Source organism: Urocampus carinirostris, chromosome 5 (assembly GCF_059441175.1).
Source record: "Urocampus carinirostris isolate Australia breed hairy pipefish chromosome 5, RoL_Ucar_1.0, whole genome shotgun sequence".
In the NCBI taxonomy this organism is placed as follows: Eukaryota; Metazoa; Chordata; class Actinopteri; order Syngnathiformes; family Syngnathidae; genus Urocampus; species Urocampus carinirostris.
In genome coordinates this window covers 20186608-20206306 of record NC_142353.1, presented here as the reverse complement: position 1 = coordinate 20206306, position 19699 = coordinate 20186608, and the positions used below count along the sequence as shown (strand labels likewise).

Sequence of the window (19699 nt, the reverse complement as noted above, 5' to 3'; positions counted from 1 at the left end):
TTACAAATGTAATTACTTAGATTTTTAAGGGTGCAATAAGCCAATAAACCAAAAATCACTGTTTGGTATTTTGGTTTTGAGGTCATGAAACAAGCAAAGCTGCTTATCTTTTCTTTGAAAATGGGAACAGTTCTAGTGACTTGCAAACTCCTGGGAGTATAACCTGCAATGAATGAGTCTTTCACTTTTCTGAACTCATTTTGTCCCTCGTTCCATTACTCAACACTTTTGAAAGCCGCAGAAATTGTTTAGCCCTCATTTGTTAAGCAGAGACTAACTTACATTGTACATCATTTGGTTACAAAATAGTGCAGCTGAAATAGGTTGAGCAAACTTTTTACATTGATCCATTTTTATACAGTCAGGCGAGCTCCCAATAATTGAGGCTCATGTTGTTTATAAGAAATACAAATTTCTGCAACCGGAAAGGGACCGTGTGTACTATTTTACCACTAAACGTCGCTGTTTTGTGTCGTGGGACCGAAAACAAGTGCTAAAAAGCACAATGAAATATACAAACTACTACCATTGTTCTTCTTATTTATTTATTTTTTGGGGGGGGGGGTTCCCGTAGCTGCAAAATGGCGGACAGCTATGTCAGGTTCCTTCACGGGAGGCTCATTTGCGTAGAACAAATGCAATTTTTTGCAACCAAACGCAAGTGGTAAAAGGCACAAGGAAGAATACTAACTACTACATAACCGTACCATTGTTCTTTAATTTTTTACCAGCCTTTTGTAATTTTTTTTATTTGGAATTACCTGTAGAAGCAAAAGATTGTCGGACAATGATTTCAGCTGCCACTATGTAGGGCTCAAGTTGTGTAAAATAAATGCATATTTTTCAACCTTCGAGTATTTTAAAGGTTAGGTGCATCGTTTGAGGTGTCCTTAAAAAGTTGAAAGTTAAATATTCTTTGCCAAGTATGTGTTAGCAATTAACAGCTGAGTTCAAATAGCCCTTTTGCTCTATTTTCCACTGCGCCTATTTGCTTTCATCTTACTTTTAGCCTAGCTCTTAGGAGCGGAACGCGGTTTGAGAAATGGGGTCTGAGAGGGAGTTCTGGGAAGTGACATCCAGCTTGTCCCCGCAGGTTTTTATTTCATTTCTATTGCCAGAGTAGTGCGGCATGGCAGCTGAGTAGTTAGCACGCCAGCTGCATGGCGGCTAAGTGGTTAGCTCATGAGATCAAATCCAGCAACCAGGCTTACTCTGCGAAGTTTGCATGTTCTCCCCGTGCTTGCATGGGTTTCCACCGGGCACTCCGGTTTCCTCCCACATTCCAAAAATATGCATGTCAGGTTGATTGGCAAGTCAAAATTGTCCCCAGGTGTGAATGACCAAGTGAGTTGTCTGTCTCTGAGTGCCCTGCGATTAGCTGGCAACCAGTTCAGAGTGTCGCCTGTCCACTGCCCGAAGACGGCTGAGATGGGCTTCAGCACCACTGCGACCCCACTGAGGATAAGCAGTGCAGATAGGGGATTAATGGATGTCAGAGTAGCATAAAAATGGTGAAAGTAAGAAAAGGCCTGATTCTAATAGATTCCAAACTCCAACCTAAATCCCCCCAAAAAATGAGTTTATTTGAGCGCATTTTAGAAATACACATACTTGCACGTGCTTCATGAACTGAATGACTGAGGCTGCAATGATGACACAAGCCAGGAGATGGCAGCAAAGAGTAACAAAGTTACAGTCCCTGTAAGCTGCATGTTTGTACCACAGTAAATGTATTTTCAAAACCATATTGTTCTTCTAATTCATGATTTTTTTTTTATCACATGAGGCACTTATAGTCCCTTTAAACTTTCATATTAAGACCTGGGCCTCAAACTATTATCCCGCAGGCTGCAATTGGCACCCCGGCCACAAGTTAGAGATCGCTAATGTATACCTTCCTGATTGTTTATCTAAAAGCAGATTTTCCTACTGCATACCAGGTGATCATCCATGAGTTTCATCTCAAACTGTTTTAGAGAGGGAGGAGGAGTCGTTTTCAATAAAGGCTCCTGACATCCAGGGATGCAACTTGAGATGCGTAGGAAGCATAGTACCTCGCTGGGTGTCTCTCATGTTTGTCCATGTTAGGTCCGTTGAAACCTTATCTTCCATCTTTGGAAATGTTACTATCTTCTTAGAAGTCAACAAGAGATGGTTTATCACAAAAGCAGATTAAAAGCATATATGGAATCTGGTGACTTTTTAAATAATGCCTTCCTTGTCGCTCCTTGTTGGGAAATGTGGAAAAGGGTTGCGTCAGACGGGAGAAGAAAAGACTGAAAGAAGACTCTCTGTCTGACGTCAAAGGGTGCGTCTTTTGCAACACACACGGGATTCGTGCGGAAAAAAAGCCATTGTCGCACCCTACAGCGACCTGGTCCTCGAGGGCCGCATGTCCTGTATGTGTCTCCTTCTTCAACTCAAGTTACACAAATTATCAGCCCATTAGAAACAGGAGCTTGTTAACGATCCTGGTGATTGGAATCGCCAGTATTGATGATGCAGGACATCCCACCCTTGAGGACCGGGTTGCCCATCTGTTTTCTAACTTTTTTTCTGTGGGTTTTTAAAAATATATTTATTTTGTTATATTTTTAGAGGATGTATACATAAACTTTAATCTCTTTCCCTGCTTTTTTTATTATTAAATAACCAAACACATTTGACCAAAGCTAGTAATGATGACACACAAGACTAATCCAATTACTTCCCCTTTTTTATTTTTTTTTTGCATATGTGATACCTTTAATATCTAAACAGTGCTTTCCATGAACAAAAGGGCACTTTTCTTGCAAAATTAAATTTTACTGCAACACATGAACGCTGCATGAACTTTCGGTCACCATGGCAATTGCGTTCCTTCGCACGACCGCATTTTGCAAACATGCATGAAACGTCATCCCTCTCTGAACAGACAATGACAATGGGACTTTGTCATCCTTTTTGAAAGGAATAAGCTCTTTTGAAGTGTTAACTGACTATAAATATTTGTCAATATATCGCGACTCTCACCATACACTATCACTACGCCTACTCACACTCATTCTCTGGAAATTGGAAGAAAACTATGAAGTGGGGGCTTTTTTCCCTGTTTTGATTAAACAAGGAAAACTTGGGGACAATGCTTCTAAAAATTTATACATTATGGCAGTCAATTACATGTTTGTATGTATGTTACACATAAGTCATACTAACTATACTTTTCTCTTATTCTAATATGTTTATGGTGCACTGGGGTTTGGGATGCATTAGATGATAGTTTTTTATTCCTCACTATATGGAAATAAACCCCTTTTGTAAGGGATTAAGTCATATCTCGGGGGTCTTCTGTACTGTATTCCTTAAATTAAAAAACTCAGTGCCACTCACAGCTGTAGATTTTAATTCTCTATTTCACAAAGGGTAGATAAAAATTATTTGAAAATAGTCACAAGAAAATACAAAACCCCATTTCCCAGACCATCAAAGAGCTTTCAATGTGTCACAAAAGCAAGGTTGTGACATGGTTGTCAACAAAAATATGAAAGCCGCACCTGGAACGGGTGAACTGGCCCAAGACACACCACAGGAAGTGGTGCACGATGACGCCACATGAAAATGTCGCAAAAAGGCAGTGGCTTGTCGTCCTGAATTTTTAGTAATCTAACGTCATTTAGCAATGTTCATTAGCTGAATGTTTATTTTTTTTACTTCTTGGGTTTCCCATCCGTCTGTGTTGTGTTAGCTGCTGTAGCTACCGCTAATTTACTTACTCCAAGCTTAATCTCTCCAGACTCCAAATTCGAAAACCGTATTAATTTTTGAACAGTGTTGTTGTCGAAAGGCAAACGCATTGACATTTTGACAATTTGAACACCCTTTTTTGCGCATGCAATGTAAAAGTCTTGTTGATACTCCTACAACTTTGACTTTACTATGATAGGGGAAAAGAATTGCGTGAAACTTTTTTTAGACGGTGCAAATGGTGCTTGTGCATAACTCGTGTGGTTTTATTTTCCTTCCTGATCCCAAACTTGATGTGTGGGGGTGTGAGGAATCTTGTACAGAGATGTCAGTGATGTCCTGTCAACACAAACAAGGACTTAGTGGAGTTATACTGGTTGCACATGCACTTGTGTTTGTGTTTGTGCAAAATAATGTGAGTGCGAGAGAGATGGATTCAATCGCCCTTTTCTGGCAAGCCAAAGTTGACACTCACTTAGCTGCTGCTACCCAGACAACACGAGGTGAGAACCCAGTGTTCAAGTGTTCAGGGGTGACATTCTTTGCATGAACTCTGTCCAAGAACACAGAGAGTGTGTAATCCTTGTGACTTGGTCTATATTTAAAGGGGCAGTGTGTATTATTTGAGCATTATATGTTGCATTATTGTGTTGTTCAACCGAAAAGGATTGATAAAAAGCACAAGGAAAAACGCAAACTATGGACTTAAGTGATCAACTTGTACTTTCTTTCCCCAGCCCTTTTGAGGTTCTTGGGTACCGGCAAGATGGTGGACAATTAAACCATCATCTAGATGAGGCTCATGCTATTTGAAATAAATGCAAAATGCTTGACCTCCAAGTATTTTAAAAAATGTTTAAAACGTTTATATAGTAGTAAGGTCTTGGACTATACCGATATTTGTAAAGTTGCTCTGTCCACTCCACGCATCGGCCCGGCATTGCAGTACCTCCGGGAACGGTGCATTCGCAATGATCGCAGCAAGGCTTTAGGGCTAGGACCTTAGCTTGGCCTTTTGGCTGAGAGTAAGTGTCCCGGCTCCTAGGCTTTGTAGCGTATTATGAACTGACCGATAACGGATAATGGATAATGAATAACGAAGATAGAACAATAACCCTTAAAAACCCCAAAACCCCGTTCATGTATTTTTATTTCAATGTGCTTAATTGCTGTTGAGATTGTCATGATTGTTTTCTGTTTTTAGTGTCAATAAATTTGTTCAAACCAAAAAATGTATTTTTATTTCTTAGTGAAATCAATCTTTTTTTAGGTAATGAAGGTCTTTTTTTTTAACCACTGAGGGCCCTAAATAATTAACAAAGTGAGAGATGAACGCCTAAACAAAACAATATTCAACATTTAATGTTTTTACTGTTAATTAGAGGGACAGTGTACAATTAATCAGTGACGGACAGTCAGGTTAATGATTATATTTATTCAGTTTTAAAGTTCTATCTCATTGAACTTCACAATTTTTGAATTTTCCTTTACAGAATCGCTGAATTTTCACTTTATAAAATGAGTATTATTAAGACAATTTTTATGTAATGTATCACTCTGCGAGTGCCTGCAGATGCAGAGTGAGGCACACAATTCTCTTGCCTCAAGGCAGAGGGCGATAGTGATACCAAGTATTCTCATTTGGTGCACAACTCATTCGCAAACAATAAAAATAATGATAGTATTAACAGCCACATAGCAAGTCAGGCCATCCAGTCATTTCTTTCTTGTTGCAGGACCTTTTTTTTAATAATGGGAGATGAACTTAATTTTTGACCCTTTTACTTATAAGGACCATTGCATAGACTTAATTTATGAATTAAGGTAAGACAAACCATCATTTTTTTCTATGGCAAAGTCTATATTTTTCTGCTTGCTCCGACAATGAAATTATGAAAATGATGTAGGTTAATTTGTCTATTAATCTGACTGTGCCTCAACAGACATGAACATACTACACAACGCTGCAATTAATAATGTAGCATTATTTTGTATGTAAAAACAAAGAAGGCAGCAATAGTTTTTCATTTTTGCCCATTTCAGTGGTCAACCACTTGCTAGCGACCAATCTCGTATCATCTAGTTGCTTAGGCTGAACGGTCATAGGTTGTTAATGGAGCTTCTTTGACTTTCAGTTAGTATTTTTCAGTTGAAAGTAGTCTGCAAAATGCTTGCTCCTAAGAATGGTTAGAATGAACAGATTTTACTGCCTGCTCATGTGATCGTAAGCATTTGATCCATTGGGGCACATTCAACATACCTGTACATGGGTGTCTGATATCTTAAACAGAATATATTGGAGTTGACTTACTTATTGACCCCAGAAAGAGCCTATTATTATAATTGTAATTAGGTAAATAATATAAATAATAAAATAGCTTTCAAAGGGCTGTACAGACTACAAACTAATATTACAGCATTCCCCAATCTTAAACCTACATGAGGGCAAGGGAAAACTCAAAAACATCAGTATAAGATCATATGTTAGTTAGAAATGTATTTTTACAATTACAATCATAAATGTATTTAAAATTATATTATTCAGCAAAGATCAACAACAGTTACATTGTGTTGTTTTTGTTTTACTTCCTGTCCACCTTATTGTCTTGTCTATTGAGAATCTTCAAATATATGTTGTTTCTCCCTGTAAAATAATTTATTTTACAAGACATGGGAGAAACGACTGTTAGTTCAAAATAATTTGGCTTGACCTTAAGACCCAAGTTTTTATTACAATTGGTGCAAGAAAAAAACTATAATAATTACAAAAGCACACTCTAAATTTTAGATTAGATATTATTATTTCAAATACTCTTAGGCGTATACATTTTGGATTATATGATAAAACTGCCAACACTTGAAGAGGTTGGCATCTGCGCCATCTTCCAAGTACACATAATGTAATGTCCACTTTGTAATGGATCTTTTAAGACCGGTGTGCTTGTCACTGAGTTCTGTCATTCAGGCGTCCACTGCCTTGTCATTAACTACTTGGCTCCCATATGATTTTACAATTTCAAATCTATTTATACACATTAGCTTGATCAGTCCGCCACACCTTTGGTATTTAACACATTTCAGCACCATTCTATGATACAGTGACCTCAGGTCGCACTGTCCCTTTAAGAGTAACCATTTTTCAACCTTCACCTATATTTTTTTCTCGCTTTTGAAAGAGCTCCGATGAGCAATGACTAACACCAAACACACAGTTCCGAGCAGCCTCGTGTGCCCTGCATGCCTCCATACACAATTGATATCATCACTGCATACATAGTACGTCATGCCGGATTGAGGACATGCCCTTATCCTCAGAGAGGATGATGATAATGTGCATGGATGATGTCATAGCTGTGCGTCATGGGATCCCCCTCTCAACCAGACTGGATTATAGGATTGTCCAACAGCAGAGCTCCCCTGCTTGTTATAGTCACAGGCGTAAACATTCTTGCTCAAAAGCAATGTTAGAATTTGAAAACAGGCGTTTTAATTGTTTTGTTCTGAATCAAAATTTTCGGTTCTTTGTCAGTGAAGTTTTTATATTATTTAAGTCATAAAGGAATAGCTATTTGGTGTGACTAGCTACAAACCAGTTCAGGGTGTCCCCTGCCCACTGCCTGAAGATAGCTGGGATGGGCTCCAGCATGCCCGTGACCCTACTGAGCATAAGCGGTACAGATAATGGATGGATGGATGGAATGGCTTATGGTTAGGAATAGTACTGTATTTTGAGGACCCTTATGCACACCTAGAAACCCCACATTTTCTCAAAATTTGAAAGTGTTTCTCATTATACGGTCCGTCTTACAGAAATAAAATCAGAGATGCATACTTACAATGTAATGCATCTACATACGGTAACCATTTAGAGATAAGATAAGTAATTTAGATGTGAAAGTGGATTTCCTGATGTTTGTGCTGCATTAAAGTCGATTTTTTTTTCCTGTTTTTTCTTAATGCCACTGAAGATGTAATTTTATGTGCATAAACAAATATTTCATAGATACTGTAAATATGTTAAGGTAGAGCCTTGTAATTGGGCGCACCTTATATTCCGTACATACAGTAACTGTTGGATAAATATCATGAGTGTAAGACAAAAATAAATTGCCTCCAAAATTCTCACTTTTGAGGAGTGACCACAAAATATAATATTAAAGGGGCAGTGTCTATTATTTAGACCCTCCCAGTGGTATAAAAACAATATTCCTATATACAAAATGATTTTAAATAAGAAGAAGAAATCAATGAACAATCATAAAAAATGTTGGGATTTCGCAGTTAAAATGTGACTTTTTATATTGTTAAAAATAAACCTTATCCTCAGTGTAAATTTTAAAATGTAAATGTGTTTTAAAGTGACAGTGTGTATTATCTAGTGACTGCTAGTGGTAAAAAATGGCATTCAATTACAAAAAGAAAATATTGATTTGAATAACCATGCCATTTAACACCCACCAGACACAGTTTTCAGAGGTGTGGTTTTCTCTTCTGCTCCAAATTGTTTATGCCATGTGTTTTTTTGGATCATTCAATATGCTGATTACAAAGACGAGCACATATTTACTACTACACTGAAAAAAAAACGCAAATGAGGAGCCCTTTATTTCTAGACGACAGCGCCAGGGCAACCATACTCTGAAGAATAGTGCCAGATTGCAACACTTCCATGATTTTTGTGTTGCTGACATTAGTGTTTGCCGGAGTAACGGATCCAAAAGCATTTTCCTGTTATCGTTCCTCAAGGATTAATGGAAACTTTAGGAACCTGACATTGACGCTGATTATACAGGAAAAGAACTGTACCATTTTTGATTGAGGACTTGATTTAGTAGTCAAAAAGTTAAAATATTAGGAGTATATTGTAAATAACAATAATAATAACTGTTTGTGTCCCGTTTTAACTCCTGCTATGTATTATATGAATATTGTTGGCAAAAATGTGGACTAATTTCTCTAAAAGGGCATCATAAATCTTTCGAGACATCACTGCAGGCGTTTTGTCTCTAGCGCGCATGCATTGTAGATAAGAGCAGCTCGCCATTTTCTTTAGGGCCACTTCGGAAAAAAAATGATGAGCCGCACTGTATTTAAAACTGCAATGTCTCAAATGTAGAAAAAAGGGAACACTGCGTCCAGAATTTACGGTCAAGGAATACTCGCAGTATGAGAAGTTTGTATTCATTTTTCATGAGGCTCACCTAGAGGGGGCTGACATACTTGGCTGCCATTTTTTCAACTTTTTTTAAGGACACCTCAAACGATGCACCCCACCTTTAATCAAAAAATAAAACCCTTTTAGTGCCTAACATATTTGTGCTTTATTGTAATAACTTAATCAAACTACTTTATAAATCCAGTTTGTGTGTTTATGTGTGTGCATATGTGTGTGTTTGTACGTGACTCAAAGGTTCAAAAACGACTAAATTGATTTCTGTGAAAATTTAGGCGGTTGTAATGTAGGCTTCTGTGAGTGTCTTTAGCTAGGTTTTGTGTCAAGGCAGCCCCAATGAATACTAACAAGATTAGTTAATGTATGCTTAAAGTGTAGTCAGTTTTGGGGTCTTTAGCCTTCCGGCAGCCAAATTGACAACTCCAAGCATCCAAATCCAAGCAGGACTATATAGCTTTGACATTCCAAAATGTCTATGGCTTTCCGAGCCGTCTTCTAATCAAGTTCATCTCTGTTTTTACTCAGTTTCGACGTGGACAATGGAACATCATCAGGTCGCAGCCCGCTGGACCCGATGGCCAGTCCGGGGTCCGGCCTCATCCTGCAGGCCAATTTCGTGCACAGCCAGCGGAGAGAGTCCTTCTTGTACCGCTCGGACAGCGACTACGACCTCTCACCCAAGTCCATGTCCCGAAACTCCTCCATCGCCAGCGACATGTAAGTTCTCAGGCCCCTTGGTTTTATTTTTTTGTAGGGGTTGTTGATTTGTTTTTCCCTCAAAATCGACTTCTGTGTCCCATGTATTGCTGAAAGCTTTTTATTCTATTTTTAGATCATTTTTTTCGTCTGTCTGAGTGCATGTCTGAGTGCCGCAGCTGGATGTTTATCAGCGCAGGTCATAAAGCTGCCATGCAGGCCACCTTTGGCTCTGGGGGGAAGTGTGCATGATCAACAGCTCGCACAGTGGTGTCACATCTATTCTTATCACATATCGTGCACAGGCTGCCCACTCAAGTATTTGAAATCGCTGCTTAAACGCCTGACCATTGACACTCTGCTTTATGTCGACTCCACGCTCTTGCACAAAAAAATTGAATGTAGTTGAACATTTTCAGCTACATCACATATGACAAAGTGAAGACCCGCAGGCAAAACGCACCCTCAACAAATCCCCTAAACCGGACTATAATGCACACCAGAAAAACTCAAATTGGCATAACATTTTAAAGTGCACTTTATAACGCGGTGAACTTTATAATCCGGTGCCCGTTATATGCCGACAAATGTGTTACTATATTTGTGCAATTATTTATCAGTCAATTATTTATCGCTGACCACAATTGCAGAGCAGTGGTGGTAAAGGGGATCGAACCACATAGCAATGGTAAGAACAGTAAACTGTAACAAGTAGGCCACTAGGGACATGAATGGTTGTCCACAATTGCATAACATCGGATGCATTGGGAATCTAACTCAGATCGCGGCAGGGTGAGAGCCATATCCCATCCACTTGACTACTACGAATATAGATCGCACAGGAAAAGGCTTTATATCGTATGTCATTTGCATACAGCTTTTAATCAATGTACCAGATATGTTAGAGAAATGAGAAAACAAAAAGTGATTTGATATTGGTATGAAATTTTGTTTCACTTTTTAAGCTGGAACTAAGCATTGTATGTTTTTGATACGCGCAGCAATACGTTTATTTATATATTTCACGATGCCCGAATGACTTCCCACAATGCCTTTTCCTTCATTCATTTTAGAATTTTGTGTGCTTCATATATACTTTGCTAAATGGCGATACAATGTTTTATTTCAGTGGTCCCTAACTTTTTTCTTTACCGCAAACCAGTTTAATATCCGACAATATTATAATTGTGTGATGCTGGGATAAAACCTATTACTTTTTCTTGCGTCCACTGTATCCCTAGTGGTTTAAAGGATAGGATCCAGCGTCGCTTCCCCGATATTGGGTCAATTCCCGATGTATCCAATGTTATGCAATTGTGATCAGTGATATATTCCAACGGTTTAATCAATGCACAAATATGCTACTTTTTTAATTTTGGTGCAACGTTAGCCCTTAAAGTCCATGCACCTTAAAGTCCAGTGCAACTTACATTGGAAAACATTGCAACAAAACACTATTTTTGGGAGTGCGCCTTGTAGAGGAGAAAATATGGTGATTAGTTAATTAACATAAAGGTAAAAAAGTGGGTTATTCTCTCAAAATTAAACTGACATAACTATTGTCATATTACACAATGACTAAATATTAAAATGTAATTTTGTTTTAGAAAAAATGCATTTAATTTGTTTTGTACAAAACAATCCTGAAAGATGTTAAAATGGTTCTAGTAGAGTCGTTTTCAGTAACGAGCAGGGAAAAAGTCATGTAACATTTTGATGTATTTGTATAGCCCTTAATTACAAATAGTCTCAAAAGACTGCACAAGCTACAATTACAATATCCCATGATCAAACCTGCAAAAAGTTGCCTTTTTTTGCTTACAACAAATTTATTTGCATATACACACAGTTTTTTTACTCTCAAAACACCTCAACACTTGGGTGTGTGCTATACAAGGGGTTTTACAGTGGTTTATTACTGTTTTTTCTCAGCATTGAATGCAACAGGATTCGATCTGAATCGTGTTATTGAGGGTTCCGAATCCTGATCACCAGAAATGTAGACGACATGGTAAAAGCCATTCGACTTTATCCCATCATTACACTATTCTTATTTGGGTGTCAGTTTGTACAATGTTGTAATGGAGCATTATAGGAAAGAGTTCAGCTAAAGCTACAAACTACCTAAGATGATCTTGAACTATCATTGTATCATACACCTGGGATATTTCAGTTCAGTGAATAAAATAAAATTGTCATTACAATTTGTTTCTTTGGAAATCAATTTAGCCCACTAATGGCCCCTGGATGACAGCGGCAGGCGCCGCTAAGGCAGCTTTTAGCATCAATCTTCACAGTTAAAGAACTCTTGAAAATGAATTCAAATAATTCACCACACGAAATAATATTTACTTTTACTGATTGGCTGTTAGCTTTAGTATCTGTATTGTCATTGCTTTAGTGGTCGCTAGCTGTGATGGGCTCAATATTGGTTGAACAACTAGTATCGGCATGTGGCATTACTCAATGAAAATACTGGAAAATTCAATACAAATGCAATACAAATAACTCATTTTTTTCTCATTTTAAGGAGTATTTCTGTTTTGTTTTTGGGCTGTCCTCAGCATGTGCTGAGTACACATTTAGCAGTTAATTTTAGTATTGTCTAGCACTGCTGTAAGGGTCGCTAACTATAACTAGCACAACAATAGCAACTTGCTTTAACAGCTTCTTTGATTTTCAACATTTGATCCGTCCAGCCCTCGGATTGTAGTCAATTTTTTTAATTGTCCCTCCATCCATGTAATTATGATACCCTGACCTAGATAATAATTTTCACGTGTATTGACGCTGCCTCTTTAATATCTTAATAGCATGCACCCCCAACGCTTCCCTGCTTATATCCGGTTACATGAAACACTCACACAGGAAATGTAATTATTAGCTGAAAACATTATTAGTTATTGATTAAGCCTCAATGGCAAAATGAGAAAAAAAGCAATGAATGGATAGAAGCTAAGCAATTCATCCACCCATAAACCAAGGATCATGAACCTTTTTGACTCAAATGTTATTGTTGCTAAATAATCTTTTGATGTCACTGTTGGGACACCTTATGATGGAAACCCACAAAACAAACTCTAAACACCCCAAAATACCAGCAAACTACCCAGCGCAATTTGATTTTTTGAGCAGTAGGGATGGGCGGAGCTATGAACACAGCGGACTCCCTTCTCCACCTCACCGAGTGTGGTCTGCGCCAAAGGTAAATGAGCCTCAAGCCCCTTAAGTAACTCTGAGAGGGAGATGCATTTTAAGAGGTATATTTATTTTTATATGTATTGTTATTATTTAATAAACTTTATCAAATCACCGAACGTCACACAGTGAAAAAAAAATCGGATTTTGTTTTGGCAGTTTTTATGAATTTTGTCATTAAAAAAAGTGATGTGGCTCTCTCAAAAAAAAAAAATTGGGTCATAAAGGTCCGTGAGCCCTGTTAACAATATTCATATTTTTGTAACCTTCCTGCTTTTATGGTTTGTCTTTCTTGGCTTTTCTTCTGAAACTTTTGTGATGAAAATATTTATATTGATCTTTCTACTCTACTAAGGTTTGTGATGTAGTTATTTAATTTTTTAAAATGAAATATTTTTAGTACCTAAAATATTTGTGCTGAATTTATCGTAATTATTTACTAATTTACTGGAGGAGGGCTCAATATTTCAATTATCATGAGATTTCTAAGCAAAAAGTTTCCGTATTGTATCGATATCGATTGATACTACTAAATATTTACTTGAATTGATTTAAACCAAAAATCTCACTACAACCACCCTCACCCCCTGTTCTTTAGGGGTTGTTAGCTGCAACTAGCACAAACTAGCATTAGCAGCTTCTTCATTTAATAATTGTCAAGTCAAGTCAATTTATTTGTACAGCCCTTAATCACAAGGAGTCTCAAAAGGCTTCAGGAGACCAGAGAGTAGCACATTACAGTAATCGAGACAGGAAGTAATGAACGCACGAACTATAACCTCCGCATCGGACTGGGACAGCATATTATATGGATATTTGAATTAAGAAAATGTGTCTCTGTCTGACAGTGTCAAATTCTACATTACTGAGAGCCATAAGAAAATATGGCTTGATTCATCTGATTATGTTACTTGATATTTCTGAAGTTTACAGTAGCTTCATTTAGCTTCACTAGACTACAGTATTTGTGGCATTTGGAAAATTGACAACATCAAATATTTATTTCAGCTCTAATTTCATTTGACTTTGACACCCGTGTTAAAAGACAATGTATGTTTTAGTTTAAGAAAAGAGGCTCAAAAACGAGTGACACAGAATAAGTTAATCCTCAGTAGCTGTCATGTGATGGGTCATCAACCAGCATGTCATGTATATATAACGTGTGGCTGATGCAGTACTGGTCATCTGATAAAAATTTTGACGGTGAGCTGTGCGGTCTACAACTTTGGTGCGTCTGAGTCACATACTTTCAAGAAGGAGCAGAATGCGTAAAGACCTCTCCCTCGCCCGCCATCCTGTTGACTTTTCCCAGAATCCGTGAATGAAATTCGGGCAAAGGAAATCCTCGCGCGCAAGCTTTTCCTGCGTCATCAAATTGCGTTTTGAAAGTCTGCCGGAAAGCGGCAAGCGCCTCAACTGGCTGACCAAGGTCAAGTTGACGTGTCATCGGGATGGAGTTTGTGACAGCGTTACTGAGTTACAATTTACAGTTCTTAGTTACTTCTTTTACACCCCCCCACCCCAGATGACTCAAAGGGGTAATTAACCATGTCAAACGTATGTTTTTTTTAAATAACCATTGTTTCCATTATCCTTTGCAACCTCAGTGTGTGAACTGTTTAAATCTAGGCTGAAAACACAATACATTGTATAGCTTATGACTGACATATATTTCACGTTGACGATATCTGTGTTTTATTTGTTATTGCAACATCAATTGCAGCCTGGTCAACCTGAAAGAGAGATTACCTCATATGCGGTCTCTTCTCAAGGTTCCTTCATTTACCTCATGTTGAAGTTTTCAGTTTTTCCTTACCCCCGTGTAGGTTTTAGATCAGATGGTTTAATAATAGTCTGTAAATTGCAATAATAGGCCCTTTGAGAGTCCTTGTGATAAAAGGCTATACAAATAAACATGACCTGACTTTACCCTCTTAAAACAGCTTTGTGTTGGGATATATGGCTGGAAAGAATATCATTGAATCACTGGTTTAACATTTAGTGTGTGAATGTGTATATTTATTCATTTATATACATATGTATCAGCCTAGAAGCAACGATAACTCGTAATATCATTCCTAAAGCAGGCAACCTTTTTTTGCGTGTGTGTTTTTGCTTTATGAAAATGTTTGCATGGTTGTGCTTGATGGCCCCAACTAAACTGTATTCCATCTCCTTTGTTCTCCAGCCATGGTGACGACATGATTGTAACGCCATTTGCACAGGTGAGCTTTTTTTAAAATGCATCAGTATACCATTCATAAAAAAAGAAAAAGAAAGGCATAAACATGTTATCTTCTGTCTTTCAGGTCCTTGCCAGTCTAAGAACTGTACGGAATAACTTTGGAGCGTTAACCAACCTGCAGCAAGACAGAGCATCAAATAAGTATGTTTGCGCAACTTAAAGTATTTTGTGAGACTAATTCAGCTAACTGGCAACTCTTTTTTTGTTAATATGTGCAATAAATTGTAAAAAAAGTATATAATACTATTATACAATGATTTAGAAATATCACTGCACAAACAACAAACACAAGAGGTTTTCATAGCACTTTTGGTAAAAGGAACTCTTAAGTATAGGGACACAACATACTGTTTAACTTCACATTGTAATGTGATGTACTCTATGAATGAATTTACAGTCAAGAACATAGATTTTTAGCTCTAATGATCTTAACATTGATGAAAAAAGTTACCTTGACTTAGATTCTTCTATTCATCCTGCCAAAATATCTGAAAATCTTTGCCAGTCCTATAAGATACACATTTACAAACGTCACACCAGAATTTTGGTCCTCCAGGCAGTGCCAAAATGTGTTTACTGTGTCAGTGTCCTGACATTCCCTCTTCAGTTAGCTTTGTGCTTTGTGCGCCCTCGTCTGTTCACCATCGGTTCTACACTAACAGTCAACTAACCTTTAGCGCCGTTAATGACAAGCTGCAAAATCTAAAATAAATACTCTATTCTCCGGGAAAAGCAAATGATTGAGTCCGTGTAGTTATCCATGTTTTTTATTTTAGTTGTGCGCAAATAAAGAATAAAATTTACCAGCTTCACTAAATAGAAGTATTTTGCTACCCAAACCGGCATCACCTATCTTTTTTTAAATAACAAAATTAGGCTCCCAAATGTATAGTATGACTCCCTCAAATAAATGCTTCTGTTTTTGTTTTATATAACATGGTTGATCTGTGTGTCTAGCTAACTTAATAAAAGCAAGTGTTATGTGCCACATTTCTTTCGCAAATGGTTAAAATAAATAAATTTCCCCTTTAAAGGGTCTGTGTGTATTACTTAAAGTGTTCTTGAGGTAAAAAAAACAATTAATTAAAATAAATAATAAGACTAATGAATAATAAGAAAAAATACACAACCTATCATATAAACGTGCATTTAAATAAAGAATACTTGTAGGTAAGGTCATTTTTGTGTATTTTAAATAACATCAAGCTCACCTATACGGGGCTGCAATGATCGTCCGGCATCTTGCTGCCACAAGTACCCCCAAAAACCAACAACCGTGTGAAAATATTGGCAAAAAAATTAGAATAAAAATTGTGCGTTTTGATCACTCTGTATGTCCGTAGTTTGTTTTCTGGCACTACTTAATACAGTGACATTTAGTGGTCAAATATTACAGTGTGCCTTTAAATTCATGTAAGCCTGCCTTTTCTTATTTCTGAAAAAAAAAATCTTCTAAGCGTATTTCTCAATTCATATAAGCCAAGGTTGGGCAAACTACAGCCCAAGGGTCACGTACATCCTGTCAGGCATTTTAATCCGGCCCGCTGAACAAAAACAGTAAAAATACAATGCTATATTTATTAATACAAGTACTATTAATAAAAATATGTGGTTTTATCCTCGGCGTCCCTACACGTGCCTCCATAAAAACAGTATTTTTTATAGCGCTCATGGCCAACAATCAAGAAGTTAAATGTTTCCATACTTGTTATTATATGAATATTGTTTTTCAAGATAAGTATTAAATTCCATGCAATAAAAAACACTTTTGATTAAACCCATTTGTTTTTATCAGATGATCAAATTTAGTGCTTGAAAAGGCTAAATCTTATATTACTTTGCTTCAATTAATTTAAATTAAATTTCAGATTCAGATTCAGATATACTTTATTGTCATTCGTGTATACGAAATGTCTTTTTGATAAATATATAAATAATTTTTTTTATGAATTTTAAAACCAGTTGGATGAAATGGCCCCCTTTACTTTACATTATACAATCAAATATAACTTGTGCATGTAAACAAGAAAAATTGGATAGGCTTACATTACCATTATTCCTCATGTATTGCTAAAGTATCAGATTTAAGACTATGTATGGCATACACAAACAAATTAACAAGTCAATTAACCTTTTTTTGTCTTTGCCCGGCCCCGATGATTTTTTTTTTACACTAATTTGGTACCATGCTCTCCATTATCAATATTTTAAACACAGTAAGACTCTATTCTTTTCCACCTCCGTAGTCATGCTTTGTAATATTTCCTCGTCATAGCATTGGGCAGCAGATTTTCGTTTGTCTATATATCTCCGTCTCTCACCGCATGTTTTCACATCCCTTTAAATATCTTTTTTATGGTTTATCTTGAGAGTCTGCTACACTTTTTGTCGACAGTCAACACTTTGTGCAGAGCGCTAATGCTCAATGTAAACAAAACTTCTTCACCTCAAGAGCACACTCTACCAATGGGAGCGCTACTGCTCCCTTACGTAGTGGGGGCGCAAAGGCTCTTTATTCTTGGACAATTAAAAAACAAATTCCACGAGGTCAAACGCGGCCTCCTTGGGAGAACCCCCTTTTTGAGAAACCCTAATGAAACACAAGGGTCCTTTGCTTGCAACATAAAATTTTATTGCATGAACTTTGCAAGAACATTTGAGTACCTTGATATTTCTGGTGACATGATTACACTATTTCACTCACCATGGTGATCGGGTTCCTGCGGAATCGCACAAAACATCATTCCTCTCTGCCCTGATAAGCTCTGTTATGCTGTTATGTATATATTCATTTTTCTCACCACACTGCTTCAGTACGCCTACTCGCCATATAGGCCGTCTACACACTCTCAATCGCCGGGTACAGAAAGCAATGTTCGGAAGTGGGGGGTTGCCTCGATGTGTGGACAAATATCTGATCAAAGCCATTCCTACCATCTATTGGTGATTTATTATACTGAAATAATTCAACGAGGCTTTATACTTACTGATGAGCTTCGCCAAACACTTTGGAATATTTTTTTCAATAAAACTAAAAATTCATATGTTTTGGTAGAATGATTTTAAAAATTATGGGATGGAATGAGTTAACTGACGATTACTGATCCGAACAATTCTGACCAGTCACTCCACAACATTGAGTCCAGGCTATAATGATACATTTCCATATACACTGTCCTTGTATTTATATATCTACGCTCAGGTGATATGAGTTTATAAAGTACCAGGAATTGCTGTTTAATATCTCAACACAATAAGGATGCTTTTCATATGTAGTCCAACACTTAGAATTTGCACCTATTTGACATGTGTGCATTTTTTTTCCTCACTCCAGGAGATCACCCATGTGTAACCCACCACCCATCACCAAGACCACCTTTACAGGTTTGTCTATGACTTTAATACTCCATCAAAGAATCTTGTGAGACTGTTTGATGTACTAAATGATGCTTGTCGTTGTTTTGGTTGTGCTGTCTGCGTGGGGTAAGTTCCCCTGTCCCTGTTGCACCTACTTTAAAGTAGGCGATTGTGGCTTTTCACCTGTGTTATTTGCTGGGTGTTAGCGCTGGTTTTGCCGTGTCCCCTAGTTTCTTCCCAGCCTGGTTCATGTTTGTGGCCACAGCCGTTGCCGCTTTTTGTTGTTTGTTCCCAGTTGGCCTGGCTGCTAACTGCATGTTTTTTGGTTGGCCAGTCTCGCATTTCTCTTCTGAGGCTGCGTCCGCCTTTCGTTGATCGTTCCGGGTTAGCTCTTAGTGAGTTATTTTTCGCCAGTGCCAGTGACTACTCATCCTTTGTTGTACCATTACTGCAACCCCCAGTGACACAACACATAGGCATTCTTCATAAAGCTAACAAAATTTAATTTAAAAAACTCATAACCCCTTTGACTAACATGTAAAACAATATCAGGACTGGCTTGTTAGGGTACTGGTATTCCTCTGATGACGTCAGAGCTCAGGATGACAAAGACCAGAGAAGCTGTCTTCAAAATGCATCATTTGTGAAAATAACTGTAATATACAAATGAAATATATATCGATTTTATGCAAAAGACATGTACTAATTCTTTACATTTTAAATGTTTGAGAATTTCGAAATACCTTTAAATGCTAAGAACGTGCTTGTCCATGATAAGCACGTTGCTCGATATCTCAGAATGTAAACCAGCAGTTTTCAAGGTATGGTCCAGGGTAGGATGGTCAAGGTACTTCTGTAGGTCACATGCTGCCCATCAGGCTTTTCCATCTGGCGAAAATGTTAGAAATATGATAATATGCACGAAATTGTAAAAGAAAAAACGAAAATGTGTTGAAATGGTGCCACTCTTGTCTTCAGTGTGCCCAACATAGATTTTTCTTTACTGGAGATTTTTATTACGTGTTTATTTTATTTACCGAGATATTTAGCAAACTTAATGACAAAAACAATTCTGAGCAAGTTTTGATTTTTTTTTTTTTTAATATATGATCAAAAGATGTGCTTTAAAAGAGACATGATTAATCATTTTGCTTTAATTTGAGTGTTTGAAAATCAATTTGCTGCTATGGTGTATTTATAGACACAATATAAAAATAACATACTGTATACTCGTAAATATTTGCATGTTTGTTTATTCATAAATGTATATTGTCGCTGCCATTCTGAAAACACTTATCTCCAATTTG

The 19699-nt window shown here is 37.3% G+C and overlaps 1 protein-coding gene across 1 annotated transcript in view; it reads left to right on the top strand.

The window, feature by feature from the left end:
• Window positions 1-19699, top strand: part of pde4d (phosphodiesterase 4D, cAMP-specific) — a 73037-nt gene that overhangs the window by 8022 nt on the left and 45316 nt on the right. The window contains exons 2-5 of the mRNA XM_088336115.1: window positions 9422-9613; window positions 14979-15015; window positions 15100-15176; window positions 18370-18419. Coding sequence (XP_088192241.1) covers window positions 9422-9613; window positions 14979-15015; window positions 15100-15176; window positions 18370-18419 — 356 coding nt within the window. The remainder of the gene's footprint in view (window positions 1-9421; window positions 9614-14978; window positions 15016-15099; window positions 15177-18369; window positions 18420-19699) is intronic.